Source organism: Nicotiana sylvestris, chromosome 4 (genome assembly GCF_000393655.2).
Source record: "Nicotiana sylvestris chromosome 4, ASM39365v2, whole genome shotgun sequence".
Classification (NCBI taxonomy): Eukaryota; Viridiplantae; Streptophyta; class Magnoliopsida; order Solanales; family Solanaceae; genus Nicotiana; species Nicotiana sylvestris.
In genome coordinates, this window is record NC_091060.1 from 88959116 (window position 1) to 88972437 (window position 13322).

General features: G+C 35.5%; 1 protein-coding gene across 1 annotated transcript; it reads left to right on the top strand.

Annotated features, from left to right (window-relative positions):
• Nucleotides 1-7011: 7011 nt before the first annotated feature.
• Nucleotides 7012-10516, top strand: LOC104214479 (F-box/FBD/LRR-repeat protein At1g13570-like). The gene is made up of 4 exons (XM_009764152.2): nucleotides 7012-7071; nucleotides 8103-8964; nucleotides 9087-9242; nucleotides 10150-10516. Exons 1-4 carry the CDS (start codon nucleotides 7064-7066, stop codon nucleotides 10441-10443), a joined length of 1320 nt encoding a protein of 439 aa, XP_009762454.1. The 5' UTR covers nucleotides 7012-7063; the 3' UTR covers nucleotides 10444-10516.
• Nucleotides 10517-13322: the final 2806 nt, after the last annotated feature.

Below are 13322 nucleotides of genomic sequence, written 5' to 3' on the forward strand. Positions count from 1 at the left end.
CAGCGGTGGCTAAGAGAGGTCATCCCAAGATAATGGGGACGTGTTCATCGGCTTCATAATCTAGTATTATGAAATAAGCTGGCAGAATAAATTATCCTATTTGTAGTAGCACATCTTTAATCACCCCCTCGGGATAGACAATAGATCTATCAACAAGCTGCAACATGACTGTGATTGGCCTTGGGGATCCCAACCCCAATTGACTGAAAACTGATCGGGGCATCAAATTTATGCTAGCCCCCAAATCACAAAGTACTCATCTCACATCTACCTCACCAATTCGAATAGGTATGGTGAAGCTACCCAGATCTTTCAACTTTTGCGGTAATGTTTTTTGAATTCTTGAGGTGCACTCTTCAGTAAGTGCCACTGTCTCAAACTCTGTCAACCTCCTTTTGTTAGCCATAATATCTTTGATATACTTAGAAATTTTGGGATTTCATGTAACACATCAACCAATGGAAGATTCAATTGAATTTGGCTAAGCATATCAAGAAATTTGTTGAACATCCTGTCATCACTTTTCTTCTTCAATCTTTGTGGTAAAGGAGGTGGTAGCCTTGCAATTGGAGTCTTTTCACTTTTTCAGTTTCTTTCCCAGCTTCTCCCACAGTTTTGGGGACCAGTTCACCCTTATGAGTGACTTGTTATTTCTTTCTTTTTGCTACTTCTTCTAAATCTCTTCCATTCCTCAAGTTACAACATTTACCTAAGGATTCTTATCTGTATCACTGGGAAGGGCCCCTGCAGGTCGAGTATTTTATTGTGCAACCAATTGCCCAATCTGCCTCTCTATATTTCAAAATTTAGTCCTCAATTGCTGATTATCTATTTAAAGTTGTTGGTTGTCAATAAACAGCTTTTTCAACATATCATTAGTGCTTTCTTCTATCTGTTGCGGTGGTTTTTGAGGTTGATTATAGTTTCTTGAGGCCTGCATTGATTTTGAGTGGTCTGGTTCCCACCCCATGAGAAATTCGGGTGATTCCTCCATTTGGGATTATAGGTGTTCCCATATTGATTATTATGGTTCATTGGGTCTCTAGCTTGCTGGTCCATATAATAATACATTTAGGATTCACTGAACATTGATCACTCATATGGCTATCTCCACAAATTTCACAACATATGTCCATCCTCTAAACCTGCTACATTTGATGCCCTTGACCTATGTCATCTTAGCCATTTGGTTTTTTAGTTTAGAAATCTATGCTCGTACGGCTGACATCTCATCCAGCTCAAGTGTACCTGGTGCTTTCTATTTTATCATCCTTCTTGAGTCACCCTCACCTTGTTAGTTATGATCATTTGTAGTGAAATTGTTCGGTAGAGTCTGAATCTCACTATATGGTTCTTGCATGAAACTTCCTCCACAAGATGAGTCTAGATTCAATTTGGAGGTCTCGTCCAACCCATCCACAAAGGTATGTCCCAACACCTCATCTTTCCCAAGCTTGACGAAGAGTCTCGCCATCTCGTTGTTGAAACCCAAGAATCTGGATCCTCGGCGACTTTATTTTCTTTGTTGGAAAAAACTTAATTAAGAATTTTTGTGCCTGATCATCCCAAGTGTGGATCGAGTTTGCAAGCTCTTTGTTTAACCATTCCTTAGCTTCCCCCAGCAGTGAAAAGGGAAACAATGCCAGTCTGACGTAGACCGTGGAAACATTCAGATATGTGATGACCCGATAGGTCATCATATGTTTTAAAACCTAATTCTATGTTTCGAAGCCTTAAAGAACCCTCCTCGATTTATGTGCACAATCCGGGCACATTTCCGGAAAGCTTTTATATTAAAAACTGTGAAAAATATAAATTTTTTACTTTGGAACCTATTTGAGTTGACTTTGGTCAACATTTAGAGCAAACAGACCCAGATTTGTGTTTTTGATGGTCTCGGTGGGTTCGTATCGTGAATTAGGACTTGGGGGTATGCCCGGAATCGAATTCAAAAGTCCCTAGCCCGAGTTATCGGACTTTGTTGAAATTTGAAAGTTAAAGGCTTAATGAATTTGAAATGTTTGATCAATTGTTGACTTTTGGATATTGGGTCCGTATTTTGATTTCGAAACCCGGTATATAGGTCCAACACCATATTTATGACTTGTCTGTTAAATTTGGTGAGAAATGAAGTTGGTTTGGTATGATTCGGACGTCCAGTTGTGAAAATAGAATTTTCAAAGTTTTCTTGAAAGTTTCATTTGATTTGGTGTTCAATTCGTAGTTCCAGGTGTTATTTTGGTGATTTGATCGCGCGAGCAAGTTCGTATAATTTTTGTAGACTTGTGTGCACTATTGGTTTAGAGCCCCGAGGGCTCGGGTGAGTTTCGGATAGGGGAGTGAAATTTGGACTTAGAACATTGTTGGTGTGCTTCAATTTTGTTGCAGGCCTCAGACCTTGCAATTGCGAGGTCAAGCTTCGCATTTGCGACCACTGATGGGTTTGCATTTCCGAGCTACTCATCGCATTTGTGAATAGTATCTTGGGAGGCTAGAGTTCGCATTTGCGAACAAAACTTCACATTTGCAAAGTGAGACAGGGGGAGGTAGTGATCGCAAATGCGATCAAATGGCACATTTGCGGAGATCATGGTTCGCATTTACGAACATTTCTTCATATTTGCGAGGAAAGAAGAAATGTGAAGGTATTCACAATTGCGATGGATTCTTTGCATTTGCGGGACTAGCATTTGCGAACCCCAGGTCGCAAATGCGACATCTGCAACTGGTCAAATATGACTTAGACGGGATTTTTGGTTCATTCTTCAAATTTTCAAACTCAAGAACCCTAGAGGCGATTTTTCAAAGAACTTTTCTTCCCCAAATCATTGGGTAAGTGATCCTAAGCTAGTTTCTTCAATCTTTCATTACTTTTCCTAAGATTTCAACCTAAAATCTTGTGTTTTCATGGTGGAAATTGAGGGGTTTGAGTAAAATTAGGGATTTTTGTAAAATGGGGATTTAGACCTCAAGTTGAGGTCGAATTCTAAAACAAATTACATAACCAGGCTCAGGGGTGAATGGGTAATCGGGTTTTGGTCCGAATTTCGAGTTTGGACCAAGCGGGCCCGGGTGTTAGTTTTTGTTGACTTTTTTTAATAATGACCTAAATTGAATTCTTTGCAATCGTGGGTAGTTCTTAAGGCTTAATTTGAATCGTTTGATTGGTAGTTTGCTAGATTCTATCAGTTCGGAGGGTTTTGAAAGGCAAAGTCGTGGTTGAGCTTTGAATTAGCCTTTTGGAGCAAGGTAAGTGTCGTGATTAACCTTCACTTGAGAGAATAAGACTTGTTTGTCTATATGTTATATGTTTAGATGTTGGGTACAACGTATATGTGAGGTGACGAGTACTTATGCATTGTTGACGAGTTTAAGCATGCGTGTGAGACTTGGTTTCTTGTAATTATTGATTTCTTTGATCATGTTATCCATGTTTAGACTAGTTATTGTTAAATTGATCGTTCTTATCATGTTTACAGATTTTTGGTGATAATTGAGTGTTGATTTCAAAGTTGAGATTGGTATTGTGGAACCAAATGTTGAAGTAAGGCTTGTTCTTGTCATTCTATCTCCCTGTTGTTGTTTGTTCATTACTTTATGGTAAGGGAGAGTGTTAATACACGGAGGGTGATGTTGTGCTATATTGTAGGTGTTAATGCCCGAATGGTGATGTCGTTCCATGATATGAGAGTTAATGCACGAAAGGTGATACCGTGCCATATCTATTAATTTTGTGAGGTTGAGAGTAAAAGCATGAAGGGTGATGCCGTGCAGTTTCATTGTTTCACTGTGAGGTTGTGAGTAAAAGCACGAAGGGTGATGCCGTGCACTTTTCCTTACTGTGTTTAATTATTTTCACTGTTAAAAGGCATATTGATCGTCCTGGTTATCATTTCTACAGAAATTCTCATATCTTGTATCCCCTGTAGCATGTCCCCCTCCCGATATTACTTGTCTAGCTCGTATTTGTTGTTATTTTGTACATATACTATTAAATGCACATGTTTATTATGTAGGTATCTTGTCATAGCCTCGTCACTACTTCATAGAGGTTAGGCTCGACACTTACGAGTACATGGGGTCAGCTGTACTCATACTACATTCTGCACTTCTTGTGCAGATTTTGGTACCGACCCTAGCTGATCGTGAGGTTAGCATCTGGACTTGCTTGTTAGAGACCCAAGGTAGATTTGCTGGCGTTCGTAGACCCTGAAGTCCCTTCCTTTATTATACTGTTTCCTTTATTTCAGTTAGTTGTATTTTCTTTCAGACATTGATTATAGTAACTCTTAGAAGGTCGTGAATCGTGACACCAGATCCGAATTGTATCAGTTATTATGGGTTTTAAGTTATTCTGCAAACTCAGTTTTAGCTTCTGTTTAGCTTAATTTTTTTTATTGTTAAAATTGACTGAAGTTGACTTAATAATCCTCTAACATTGTCTTATCTAGCAAGTGAAATATTAGGCGCCATCACGGTTCCGAAGGTAGAAATTCTAGGTTGTGACAGGATAATTATAAGTATCCGTAATTTCCAAAAGGTTCTGAATGTGCTGCTACAGATCTTCATGAGATAGACCAACATACTGCCCTGTGGACTAAATCAGCGGCACCATGTAGTGTTTGAGCTCAAAGTGTCTCGTGAAGGCTTCACGATAGTCTGTATCATATTAGCAAGTCTAGGCCTTGCGGCCTCAATCACCAGTCTTTCTTTATTTTCTACCATCTCAATTAGCTGTGGTTGGACTACAATGCCCAACTCTGCAATTCTTGCTCTTTCTTCTGCCTTAGTCCTTAACCTGTGGAAGAGTCTTTCGGGTTCAGGATCAGGAGGAGGAAGGTTGTTCAAACTGTTGCTTCTTCTTACAATTCAAGGTGAACACCTGTAGAGTCAGGAACAGTCAAACAAATTAACACTCGAACAAAAGCAAACAAGATCTTATTTCAGACAAATAACTAATTTCTAAATCCCCAGCAACGACGCCAAAATCTTATTGGGTCCAAACGCACACGCAGATATATGTGGTCGATAAGTAATAAAATGATAAGAAAGTATCATTCCCACGAGGATTTATGATCAACTAAAATGTCCAATCTAAGCTATTTATAAATTTAATGCTCAAGTGAGTGTGAAGAAGATGATTGTGATTTTTGTACTAAATTACTACAACTAGTGAACAAACAAGTAAATAAGATCGCAAGTAGAGCAAACAAACACTTAGAAAGAATTCAATGAGATTGGATATTCTAGGGTTATGGGATTAACATCTCTCATATTGCATTCTTCAGGTTGATGTAATCACTTGACTTATCTAATTTATTGATTAGTAGGGTTTATTATTCTCGTGAATTTCTTTCGACGCCCCGCTCGCCTATTCAAGCCAACCTAAGACTATATGTCTATAGAATCAAACTTGACAAGAACGCATGTATATTTTCTGCAAAAATAGCCAAGTAATGCAACTAGAATATGTATATCCTAATCAAGAATCTATTCTCTGATGCCCAGATTCAAGAGCTTACTCTATTCAATCTTATATGCAACCTATAGTTCCCACTTTTGAGTTCAACTATAAATTCGCAGATAGTACTCTATTGTTAGCTATGCAATAGAATAATTAAGTGCAAGAATGAATAATCATATTAATATGATAAAGTCAAGCAAAACAATCAATCGTCAATGTACAATAGTCAAGAACAACCCATAACCACAGATTAACAAGGTTCTTAGCCACTCATGTTCATAACAATCATCAAAATATTATTTTTAAACATAAAAACTATGAATACTAGATGAAGAATGGAAGAATTGATGAATTCATGCTCCCGAGTGTTTCGTGCTTGTGTTTCTCTCTCAAAGTCGCGCCTCCCTCGCCAAAATAGGTTTAGGTTTGCTTCTATACGAGTTGGGGGCGTTTTGGAGTCGAAATAATTAAGTCCCGAGCGAAATAGGACAAATTCCCGTCACCAGGGATTTATATAGATCGAATTATATTTACAACGACCGCTTATCTTTTTAGGACTAGAGTTGGCATGATCAAGCATATAAGGTATAGACATGTAGGCTAGTGGTCAATGAAGTGAGTGGAGAACATGAGATTTAATGTTTAAATTTTAGCATATGTGCTGGTGAAAGGTAGCAGGTACTCATGGAATAATTGGGTGCGCCGAGCTGGCCCAGATACCACTCACATGAAAAATAAAAGTTCATACTTTGACAATGTTCAATACTTTTACTTCTATAGAAAGCTACAACATTTTGAGAGCCAAAAAATTTGCCTGCAGTATTTTTGAAATTTATCAAGTTTATATGTAAAAAGAACAAAGAACATGTTCTCATTCTCAAATTTGATTGTAGAAGCATTGGTTTCGTCACTCTCCACCTTGTGTGCTCTCCTATTACTTATAAATTTCATTTATTTAACAAAATAAGAATACAAATCAATTTACCTATTACATTTCTCTATAATATAATGGATTGGTTCTTGAACTCAACAAACTATCCATATAACATAAATTAAAATGAATAAATTGAAGGTAATATAAGCTTTATTTTATATCATTTTAAACTTTACGGGGAAATTACATATATTCATAACAGGAAACATGTGTTAATAATTTAGGACATAGAATATTAGATAGTGCATTAATTATTTAAACTACAGATAATTCAAAAATTACCCTTGTTTGTCCATGGAAGACACCGATGAAACAACTTTCGTAGGAACCTCTATAGGAAAAATTTAAATTAGGAGTCAACTACATTAAATGAGTGGTTACTGTAATAGGATTTTATTCGTTACATCCAATGAATATATACTCAAGATAGAAAATATTTCAAATCATAATATAATACTACAACTAATTGAGAAAAAAAATCAATGACTGCTATTTGAGTTTAATTTCATCAAGGATATTAATTCATTTTCCTGCCAAAACAAAAATTTTGTATGCCATTTCCCAAATTTGAACGTTTTGTCAAATCTATAAATAACAGGAGTAGTGAAAGAATATCAGCACAAAAGCACAGAGGTAGAATTGTTATCTGCGGTCTTCTGATTAAAATGGCGAGGTAAATAAAAGTTCCCTTTTCTCTTTCTTTTTGGGGTTTTCAATTTATTCAATCTGTGGCGACTTTATCTTTGATTTTCTCTTTAGAATGTGTTTTTTTGTTTGATTTAAGTCGTGAATGTTTTATGTAACATTCGCTAAGAAGTGTACTAATCTAAGTCAATTAATGCATGTTTCCAGTATAGAATTCTCCTTTGACGTCCCTCACGAATTTTTGTGTTAAACTTAATTACTAAAATTCAGGTCATGGTTAATTAGGTTTAGAGCAAAAGTTAACTTTATGTTGATCGATTTTTATGTGCGTTGAAATTTTTAGAGCAAAACGTATCTTATAAACGATAATCTTCAAAGTGACATAGACAGGCAAGCTATTCGTTCACCTATAACCATTGTGATTATGAAATAAAGGGTTAACGTTGCTATTGGCATAACTTAGTTTTGTAGAGTTCAAATCCAGTTTGGATTATGTTTTAAGGCAAAAACTTGCCCGCGTTAAGTATTTACATCAAATCATGTCTTATCATTATCATCAAATTGACATACACACGAAGGTAGTTGTTCATCTATTACCATTGAGTTTTGTAGATCGTTCAAATCGAGAATGGATTATGTTTTAGTGAAAAAACTTAATTACCACACTCTTGTATTTACACTAAATCGTATTAATTTACTATGATTAAGTCATAATAAAGGTATGAATGTGTATTAATTAATATATAGTTTAGTGATAAGAGTGTATATGAAGATATGTGTCATATATTCATTGAAAAATTAGTGTAAGTTAATTTTTACCTATTTTTGACTCTATTCCGTGTTTATTATTATGCTGTTTCATTTATGTGAATCTCACTTTAGAAATTCATTCAATTATCGTTGTTCTAACTACTAGCTTTTCAATAACCTTTAAAAAGAATTCCAAATCAATGACCGTTTATTTAATTTACCCTCAACAAAAGATAAAAGAAAAAACTCATTCTTGTTTTTCCACAACTTATGTGCTAATTAATAAAATTTGAATTGTTTTGTAATCAGATTATTAAGAAAGAATGGTGGCAGTAGAAAGAAGAATCATTACAGTGACGGACTTGGCCGTATAGACAGGATATCTGACCTACCAAGCAATGTGATTGATGAAATTTTATGCCGTATGACCACCAAAGAAATAGCGCAAATGAGTGTTTTGTCCAAAAAATGGTACCATATCTGGTCCACCCATCCAGTCATTGTGTTAGATCGTCAATTCCATGAGGACATAAACCAAGACGATTCATCAGTCACTTATGGTGGATTCAAAAACATCGTCAATAAAATACTGTTGCAACACAATGGCCCTATCGTCAAGTTTTTCCTTGACGTATCAAGTGCTGATTTAGACGATTGGGACATCGATCATTGGCTACGTTATGTCTCTAACAAAGGTGTTAACGAACTCACCATCGATAACTCGTTTCAATTTCCATATAATTTGCCGCATTTCTTGTTCAAGTGTGCGAAATTGAGTTATTTGAACGTTACCAATTGCAACTTCAAGTTGCCACTTGCGTCTACATCATTTCAGAATCTTGTTAGGCTTGATCTAAAGCTAATGTCTTTTAATCAAAAGTTGGCGCAAAACATCCTTGAGGCTCCACTTCTGTTGATCTTGATGATTACTGGTTGTGATGGTATCCAATTCCTTAATATCTCCGCGCCACGGCTACTTTGCTTGCACATTGTTGACAGTCATTATGTGGATTTGAAGCTTCTCAAAGCCTGTCCTGAGCTGAAAGTGGTGACTATTGTGACATGCAACAGAATCTATACCTATGAATTTTGGAGAAGGTTTACCTTGTTTCAGATGATTGCTTCTTTCCCTAAACTTACAGGGTTTTGCTTGGACGGTCTTTTTTTCAAGGTAAACTGCATATATACTTATTGTTTTATTCTATTTAATTCATAGTTTAATTTATTGTTGTATTGAAATCACGTACTTAATTAAAACCCCCCTCTCATGCTTTTATGTTTTTTTTTAAAAAGTTTGTAGTTCCAACTGTTGTTCCAAAGAGGCTTGAGGCTCCACTGGAGCATTTGGTGGTTCTTAAATTAGGGTTTTGTTTTGCTGATAAAGCTCAGATTTCAGCAGTTATCTGCTTACTTCAAAGTGCTCCTCATTTGCATACACTTGAAATCCAGGTAATTAAACATTTGAACTTAAATATATCCTTATATTACTCATGAATCATTGAAGTATTTACCTATCATGTTGAAGTTACATTATTCCTTTTTGCAATTAGTACAAAATCATTATTGAGAGACGTGTTTCCTTTTATTTTTTAAATATTTATCATACTTCAATTTTGCACATAACCTATTTATAGGATAGGGAATTATTTGGAGCACAATAAATAAACCACATGCATGCCTTGATCGTGCCGTCACTGTATATTGTTAAAAATTGTGGTGGAAATATTTATTGTACCATCAACCAAAAACTGCTAACAATACCTATGCGACTTAACTGATTGCGTACTTAACATATATGGTCAAAGTGTTGCAGTTCATTTATCATATGGAGGTAGCTAACTTGGCATGGATCTCTCGACAAATTATATTGCTACTCAACATGTTTAATTCGTATTATAACTTGTTGCCTAGATGCAAAGGCCGCAATTTTTTGCTTATGAATAAACTTTAGATTGTCACATATTGTACAAACTGCACGCCAAAAAACTTTTACGTACTATTAAATCACTTAAAAAATAATCATGTATAAATGTCTATAAAAAGTGAGACCAGTAACATAGAAAATAAGATTGGTTAGCTACTACCAGTGGCTCCGCCACCCTTGTTCAAGATTGACACTTTTTTGCCCGAAAAATATACTGTGTAGCTAGACTTTTTATGTATATGTTGACTAATACTCTTAGCTTTTAGGTGTTGTTTCTTTATATTTTGACTATTCCCGGAGAATATCCTAGCACCACCTATGACTAGGTTAAAATACGTGCTCGTTGTATATAATTTAAAACTAGTGCTGTAATAAATTTCCTTTTATTTGTATCACCTTAACTTCTAATATATATGATATATGTATGTACAGGAAGAACTCTCAGATGCTGAGGAGATCAACGTAGACGCAGTTACAGAGTTTCTAACAGCACCAAACTGTGTAGAACAAGATCTCATGTCACTTGAGAAGATAAAGTTAGAAGGTTATGTGAACAACACAATTGAACGTCATTTCATGAAGCTTTTGCTTGCTCGTTCTCCTTCACTTGTTGAGGTGATAGTTGCGCCTTCGAGATTTATTGAATATAATGGAATTTGGCTCTTCTTCTTCGAGTTGTTGGAGTTCCCTCGAGCATCGCAAAATGTCAGTATACTGCTTGGATAGACACCATTTCTCCTCTAGTAGCAGACATTATTATCATTTCATTATTCTGCTGATAAACATTTAGTTTTGGGTGATGGCCCTATGTTTTGTTACATTTTGTCAATTGGAACGAGTATTATATACTCTTCTAAAATATTTCAGTTTTTCTTTAGCTTGATGGTCAGGATAATGTCGACAGCTTTATTAAATTAAGTTTAAGTTCCATAGCCTTGGCTATTTGCTTTAGCAATGATGATAAATTAAATGGCAGGTTTTGTAGCAACTTGAATCACTTCCTGTTATGTTGAATCATTTGATCTTCTTAGTTCCATTCGAGCATTCTCTTTCATAGGCTCGACACAGGTTGAGATGTTGGGTCATTTCTTTTCTTTATAAATCTGAGTTGGAAAGCCCCATTTTTATCAGCGCACGCCCAATGAAGTAGGAGCTCGCTCCCTACCTAGACGTACTTCCATGGCTTGCCTCTCGAGGTTCAAGCTAGTTTCGGTCGTGCATGAACTGACTAGCCATGCCACTTATATTAATTAGGACATTAACAAGAAAAATCATCTTTACTTTGTCGATTTAAGATAGCTTTTGATGTCCAAGGGTCCTCATATTACTTTATTTTACTGGAACACTCTTTAAGAAATTTACGTACAGCAACCATATATATACTCTTAAGAGGTTTTTTTCTTCCTTTGAAAGAAGAAAAGGAAAAAGCCTTGCACGATCATATTCAGCTTCAATTTATACTAGTACTCCTTATTGTTCATGTGATGGTGTTTGATCGGACTCATAATTTAAGAGAAAAATAATCTTATGAAACTTATAATTAATCTAAAATAAGTTATAAATATTTGTATAATCATCTCATTAAGAATAAAATGATAACTTTAAAATAGTAATTATTTATAGAAAAGAAAGTGTCATTCTTATTTGGAATAAACCAAAAAGAAAACGGAAAAGGGCCTAAAATGCCCCTTTACTATATGAAATAGGACAGGCTAGCCCTCCGTTAAAAGTTGGTCTCTATTCTGCCCTTGCCGTCAACAAATGGGCTCGTATATGCCCTCCATCACTAACGGAAGACTCATAAAGCCACGTGGAATATATGTGAGGGCAAGTTAGACCTAGTTCGAATTGTACAGGGGCATATATGAGTCAGTTATAATAGTCATTTCTCAAACACTTCACAACTCCATATCAGTTTACTTAGACACCTATTTGGCAACACCAAACTAATTATCACAGCAAATAAACTAAGTCATAGACACAAACATTCAAATGAACGGCAATGACTTCATTAAATCCTAGTAGCTCAAAGGGGTCGAATCATAACAAAAGACAATGTCGGAATGTTCTAGTAGCTCAAATGGGTCGAATAGGAGGCGTCATTACGGATTTACTGCTAATTATTTCATGGCATGGACACCTTTAAATGCTAGAAGAAGGTTTTTCATGTGCCCGAAGCATGAGGTAAGTAAATATTTTGATGGGTTCTTTTAATTATTCCAATTTGCTTGTAAATTTGTTTTATTTATTTTTAGTTCTTAGGATGAAAAATATTCCTATTGGGAATGTAAGATGAAGAGCCTCCTCCTAGAATTTCAAATCTCATATGCAGTTTAAAGAAGGAAAAGGAAGCTCTAATTTGTGAAAGAAATGCTCTCCAAAGGAAAACTTGATCTTGAGAATGTTATGATGCTCGTCGATCATGGAGGAATAAAAATCTTGGAATTGAAAAGAAATGTTCTAATGAAGAAAGTGACCGATTTAGAGTACTCAGTTGTGCTTGATGCTAAATTTCGGAAGAAGATGTAAATTTTCATGTGTGTGATATTGGGATGTCTTGTTATGTTCTTTGGATTAGTGCGAAATGATATGTAATGTTAGTGTTATTGTGGCTTAATTATTGTGTTTTATTATGTAATGAAGCTTTATGTTTTTATAGTGCAAGGATTTAATAAAATCATTACCGCTCATTTGTTGTATCTATGACTGAGTTTATTTGCTATGATAATTAGTTAGGTGTTGTCAACTAGGTGTCTAAGTAAGTTGATATAGAGTTGTGAAGTGTTTGAGAAATGACTATTATAACTGACTCATATATGCCCCTGTACAATTCAAACTAGGTCTAACTTGCCCTCACATATATTCCACGTGGCTTTATGAGTCTTCCGTGAGTGATGGAGGGCATATACGAGCCCATTTGTGGACGGCAAGTGTAGAATAGAGACCAACTTTTAACGGAGGGCTAGCCTGTCCTATTTCATATAGTAAAAGGGCATTTTAGGCCTTTTCCGAAAAGAAAATTCTCCCACATAGCATGAGACAGAGCGAGTACTATCTGTTTTGGTTTATGAGAGAGTCATATGATTATGTTTGAGTGTATATCTTTGTTATTCCTTAAAATCAAATCACGCTTATAAGGGCAAATTGATCCATTTATCAGCTGACTACAAGTATAGTTACAACTCTGAAATTTAAACCGTTGGAAGTTTATGCAGTTTTGGGGAAAATGATCATGGACGTGATCTTTGTATTAAGTCAGACACGTGGAAAGATATAAGTAACTCCATCAATTAATAATCTCTATAAAACATGTAACAGTCATTTTTATTATTATTATTATTATTATTATTATTATTATCTATATTTGGCAGTGTTCAATTTGAATATTCGCTTATATATCAACTGTTAACTGAGTACTGTTGGAGCCCAAACCCAAAGTTCAGCCACCCACCTTAAGAAGACCTGTGTTTACTTGTATTTATTTGTATTTGTAGCCTTCTTCTTTGCAAATGTAGCCAGCCTTAGTTTGTATACAAAAATACCTAGTCTCTAGAATATTCTTTAGATGAGAGACTCGTATTCAGTTTTCAGTTCAACAAAATTGG